This window comes from Helobdella robusta (assembly GCF_000326865.2).
Source record: "Helobdella robusta unplaced genomic scaffold HELROscaffold_96, whole genome shotgun sequence".
In the NCBI taxonomy this organism is placed as follows: Eukaryota; Metazoa; Annelida; class Clitellata; order Rhynchobdellida; family Glossiphoniidae; genus Helobdella; species Helobdella robusta.
In genome coordinates this window covers 173,652-178,662 of record NW_008705547.1, presented here as the reverse complement: position 1 = coordinate 178,662, position 5,011 = coordinate 173,652, and the positions used below count along the sequence as shown (strand labels likewise).

Sequence of the window (5,011 nt, the reverse complement as noted above, 5' to 3'; positions counted from 1 at the left end):
ACCCACTATTATCATTATCATTATCATTATTATTGTTATTATTATTATCATCATTATTATTATTAATATTATAGTTATTATTATTATTATTATTATTGTTGTTGTTATTGTTATTATTATTGTTATTATTATTATTATTATAAGTATTATTAGTATTATTGTTATTTTTACCACTACCACCACCACCACCACCACCACCACTGCTACCACCCTGAAATGACCTATTTAAAGATCTGGGATACTTCGGCCTAAACTTTTCGGCATTCTTAAGGGCTAAGATAAGTTTGAGGTTGAAGAAGGTGAGGATGGCCAGAGGTAGGAGGAAGGCTACCAGGCAGTAAGCAATATTTTCATAGAGTAGGTTGTAGAGAGGATTTGAAGCCAGACCCGACGAGATGGAGTAGAAGTTTGTGGTGGCGTTTCGTTGGTGGTAGTGGCTGTTTGTGGCTGTGGTGGTTAGCGATGTTGATGTGGGCATGGGGAAAGGATTGCGGTTGTTGTTGTTGTTGTTGCTGTTGTTGCTGTTGTTGTTGCTGTTGTTATTGTTGTTGTTGTTGAACCAAAGGATTGAAGCCAGGCTGGAGGAGATGGGGTGGGAGTTTGTGATGCTGTTTTGGTCTATTGAGGGTGTTGATAGTTTTGTTGTTGTCGATAGAGTAGAGTTGTTGTTGTTGTTGATTGTGTTGTTGTTGCCGTTGTTGTTGATGTTAATATTGTTGTACATTTGATTCGAGACCAGGCCAATTGAGATGGATGCAAAATTCGTGTTGTTGTTTCCGTGTAAAATGTAGTTGTTGTTATTGATGTTATTGTTGTATTTGATGTTGATGCTGTTGCTGATGTTGTTGTTGGGGGTGTTGTTGTTGTTGTTGTTGTTAATGATGCCGGAATTATAGTTGTTGTTGTTGTTATCAAATTCGAATATTCGAGGAATGTTATAGACGACCAAGAGCAATGTCATCACAACAATCTGCGTGGTGATGTTTTATGGTTGCGGCATATCAAATTATTAAACGTAGCCAACCAACCAACAAGATAACCAGTTAACTAACAAACTAAATTATCAACCAAACAACCATCTAACCAACTAACCAACCAACCAACTAACCAGCCATCCAACCAACCAACCAACCAACCAACCAACCTGCCTCCTAACATTCCTCTTGGTGCACAGACGTCTTGTATGGAGTGGTTTACAAACAGCCAAATATCTTATTAGGATGATAATATTTAAAAAATTAGTAGCAATAAAAATAATAATAATAACAGTAATAATAATAATAATAACAGTAATAATAATAATAATAATAATTTAACAGAATGTACAACCGTCGAATTCAAAACTTTTTTTAGAGATTTTTTCAATAACACGGTAATATGAGAGGGAAATGTTGATGACCAAATTATTTGTTATTTCTGTCAAGTAGAGTTTAAACGCGCTCATTCATGTCCTCGTGTAGGCTTATTACCACAAAATTGCTTCGAGTTTTTTTCTGAAAACTGCCTTTTCAATTTATCTCTTTTTAACTTTTTTGGCAAACTATTCCACATCATTAGGCCATACGCTGGAATACTTTTTGAGACCATCGACAGTTTCAGCCGTGGTACCTGAAAATAGGATGTGAACAGATTCTGCTTTTAGGTACAGCCGTAGTACAGGGTCTGGACAGATCCCAAAATCCTCCTTCCCTCCACAGATGATGTTATCCTGCACAAATGATGTTATCCTATAAAGTTTAGCGGTTGGACTGCACCTTTGCAATATCTTCGCATCGTTAACAGAACCTTGAAAGTAATGTCCAACCCTGTCCAACCAAAAATCATTCCCGATACTGGCACAATCAGCGACCTATTTTTAACACCCCCTTATTACGTCAATCTTTGAAAGCTGCTGTTGAGTTAGTTCCAACCGGCGTAATTTGCGTTTTATCTCCATTTAATTTCTACCTAACCAGTTTTTCAGGTGCATGACTTTTTCTGACACCAACCCAACATCAGCCCTGGTTGTAACCTGGATGTCACCAGTGTACGAGTATACACGACAAACCACCTGTTTCATTTTATTGGCTATACTTAAAGTATATAACATGAAGTGAAAAGGGTGTAGTACTAAGCCATGAAGGACCCCACTTCCTATTTCTGTCTCCACCGATGACTGTAAATCACTTTATATGCCTGCTCATGAGGTCAAATGTGGTCACCTTACCGAGCCCTTTGCCTTCCAAGCCAAAAATAATTTTTCAAATTTCATGCAACGCCCCATGAATAACGCAGTCAAGGCAGAAATGAAATTGGAAGAAAGTTTTTTTAGATTACCGAGACAAAGAAAAAATCTGTAAAAAAAAGTTTGGAATTTACAGTAAAATATTAAATTTAATGAAACTGGTCTTTTTGTAAATATTACAAAGCGAAGGCAGATAAAGAATTTTACAACGCTTGCGAAATGAAAAAGATTTCGAGTGAAACTCACCAGCAGATTGGCGGATTTGGCAGACCGAATGAAGAAGTCACAAATGAAGATCGCCTTGCAATTAGTTTTACGACCAAACAGCAGAAAAATAAGACTACAAAAAATTAGAAAAAAGGGCAATCAAAGCCTGCGCTAACAGAATTTTTTCTCCTTCTTCATATCGCAACGTCGATTACCAGAATTGCGAAAAACTGAAGAAAAATTTTGAGCAATGAGAAGTTATAACTAGCCTAAGTAGCAAAAAAAAGCACTTAACAGTTACTTGGAAAGTTCCAGACGAAGTTATCCAGTACATTTACGTGAAAGAAGAAAGAAAAGCCAATCAGTGCACTCTTGGTGTACGACTTTGGATCGATTTGGAATGTCTCGACGACCTTCGCCAGACACGTGACACCAATGCCAGGCTTCGTACGAGAAGTAATAAAATTCAAACATTTTAAGAAACACGACGTAACTTTTTGGACAATGAAGAACTCATTGAGAAAGATCCTATAGAAGACGAACAAAAACGCCACTCCTAAAGACTTCTATATCATTTTACTATCTCTAAACAACATCCAGAAAAATTTACGTGTTTTTATTTACCAAACAGAAACATCAATAACAATTTTTTGACAGCCACTCGCGATCGATTGAGATACAGAAGACAAATTTTTGACAACATTAATAAATTGTTTCAAATTACATTTCGATGATACTACAACTGCTAATTGGTTCAAATTACATTTCGATGATGCTACAACTGCGTCTCAGCAGAAGAATCCAGTGAAGGCTGCACATCATTAGTTTGTTGGAATATATTTTGGCTTGTCGCCCAGAATTTATGCTTCAGTTGGTATGTGATGTGGTATTTATCTTTTTATTTTCACCGTTTTTTTCTAACGATATTTTTCTCTTATTTGTTTACTTAGATCTGATATTTAAGCGTCGAACTGCCGGTTGTTGCGTCCTAGTATCTTTAACTGCTTCAAGTACTCTTTTCATCGCTTTCATTGATTTCAAAAACCAAGGAACAAAGACCAAACAGCAAAAACAAAAGGACAAAAAAAAAAACAAGACAAAACAAAACAAAAATAAAAAAAATTAGTTGATGAAAGTTGTTAGGGTTATATAAGCCGATCGGCGATATTTCAAATGTTTAGAATTTTAAATGTTTCAAATGTCAAGAATTTTAGAACAGTTACTACTTCTACTACAACTGCTACTACTAACAACAACATTAACAATAACAACAACAACATCAACAACAACAGCAGCAACAACAACAGCATCAACAACAACAACAACAGCAATAATAACCTGTTGGCTCCGACGAGAACCAGTGCCCAGACGGTGAGAAGTTGGGTGAGGTGGTTTAGTGGCCAGAAGATTCGCTGCAGGAGTTCAAAGGTCGGTTCGTATCCCGCTATTCTGATTGGTGGACGGATGAATGAGTGGGTGAATGAATGAGTGGGCGAATGAATGATTGGATAAATGAATGAATGAATGAATGGATAGATAAATGAATGGATGGATAAATGGATGATTGTTTGGATGGATGAATTGATAATTGTTTAAATGCATGGATGGATGGATGGATGGATGAATAAATGGACAGATGGATAAATGAATGTACAAAGTAAAAAAAGAAAAGATTGAACAACTGAAAGAACAAGTGAATGGAGCGAATGTAACGAATGAAAGAAAGGTGCCCATATGAAGATTAAACTAGAATGAATAATGGCGCGGTTTGATGTCCGGTTTATCTTTTGTCACGTTCAATTTATTTTATTCATTCATTCATTCATTCATTCATTCATTCATTCATTCATTCATTCATTCATTCATTCATTCATTCATTCATTCATTCATTCATTCATTCATTCATTCATTCATTCATTCATTCATTCATTCATTCATTCATTCATTCATTCATTCATTAGTTGGTTTTACTCATTCTTCCATTTATTTTATTCATCCATTTGTTTTATTTCCTTTTTTTTTCATTCATTCATTTGTTCATTCATTCATCTTTTTCTTTCATTCATTCATTCGTTCATCCATTTTTTTTTCTTTTATTCATTTAGTTTGCGTATTAATTCTTTTTAATAAATTAATTTGTTCATTCATTCATTTGTTCGTTTATTCGTTCGTTCATTCATTCATTCATTCATTCGTTCGTTCGTTCGTTCGTTCACTTGTCATCTTCAAACATTAAATTTTCCGTAAGTGTTTTAACGGAAAGCGACTTGAAAAATAAACAAAAAATGAAGAAGAAGGTGATGATAATGATGATGATGATGCTGATGGCGAAGAATGATAATGATCTATTATGCTATTACAGTTAATTAACAAATCATTCAACCAACCAACCAACCATCCAACAAACCAACCAACCAACCAATCAATCAACCAACCAACCATCCAGCAAACCAACCAGCCAACCAACCAACCAGCCAACCAACCAACCAACCATCCAACCAACCAACCAACCAACCAACCAACCAACCAACCATCCAACCAACCAACCAACCATCCAACCAACCAACCAACCAACCAACC

At 35.7% G+C, this 5,011-nt stretch overlaps 2 protein-coding genes across 2 annotated transcripts in view; one reads left to right on the top strand and one right to left on the bottom strand.

The window, feature by feature from the left end:
• HELRODRAFT_182972 (hypothetical protein) overlaps positions 1-961 on the bottom strand; it is a gene marked incomplete at both ends in the record, with an annotated part of 5,646 nt that extends 4,685 nt beyond the window's left edge. The window contains one exon of the mRNA XM_009033691.1: positions 172-961. Coding sequence (XP_009031939.1) covers positions 172-961 — 790 coding nt within the window. The remainder of the gene's footprint in view (positions 1-171) is intronic.
• A 1,482-nt stretch (positions 962-2,443) lies between these two features.
• HELRODRAFT_182971 (hypothetical protein) overlaps positions 2,444-5,011 on the top strand; it is a gene marked incomplete at both ends in the record, with an annotated part of 5,721 nt that continues 3,153 nt past the window's right edge. The window contains 4 exons of the mRNA XM_009033690.1: positions 2,444-2,534; positions 2,729-2,887; positions 3,227-3,305; positions 3,724-3,863. Of these exons, the coding sequence (XP_009031938.1) occupies positions 2,444-2,534; positions 2,729-2,887; positions 3,227-3,305; positions 3,724-3,863 (469 nt within the window). The remainder of the gene's footprint in view (positions 2,535-2,728; positions 2,888-3,226; positions 3,306-3,723; positions 3,864-5,011) is intronic.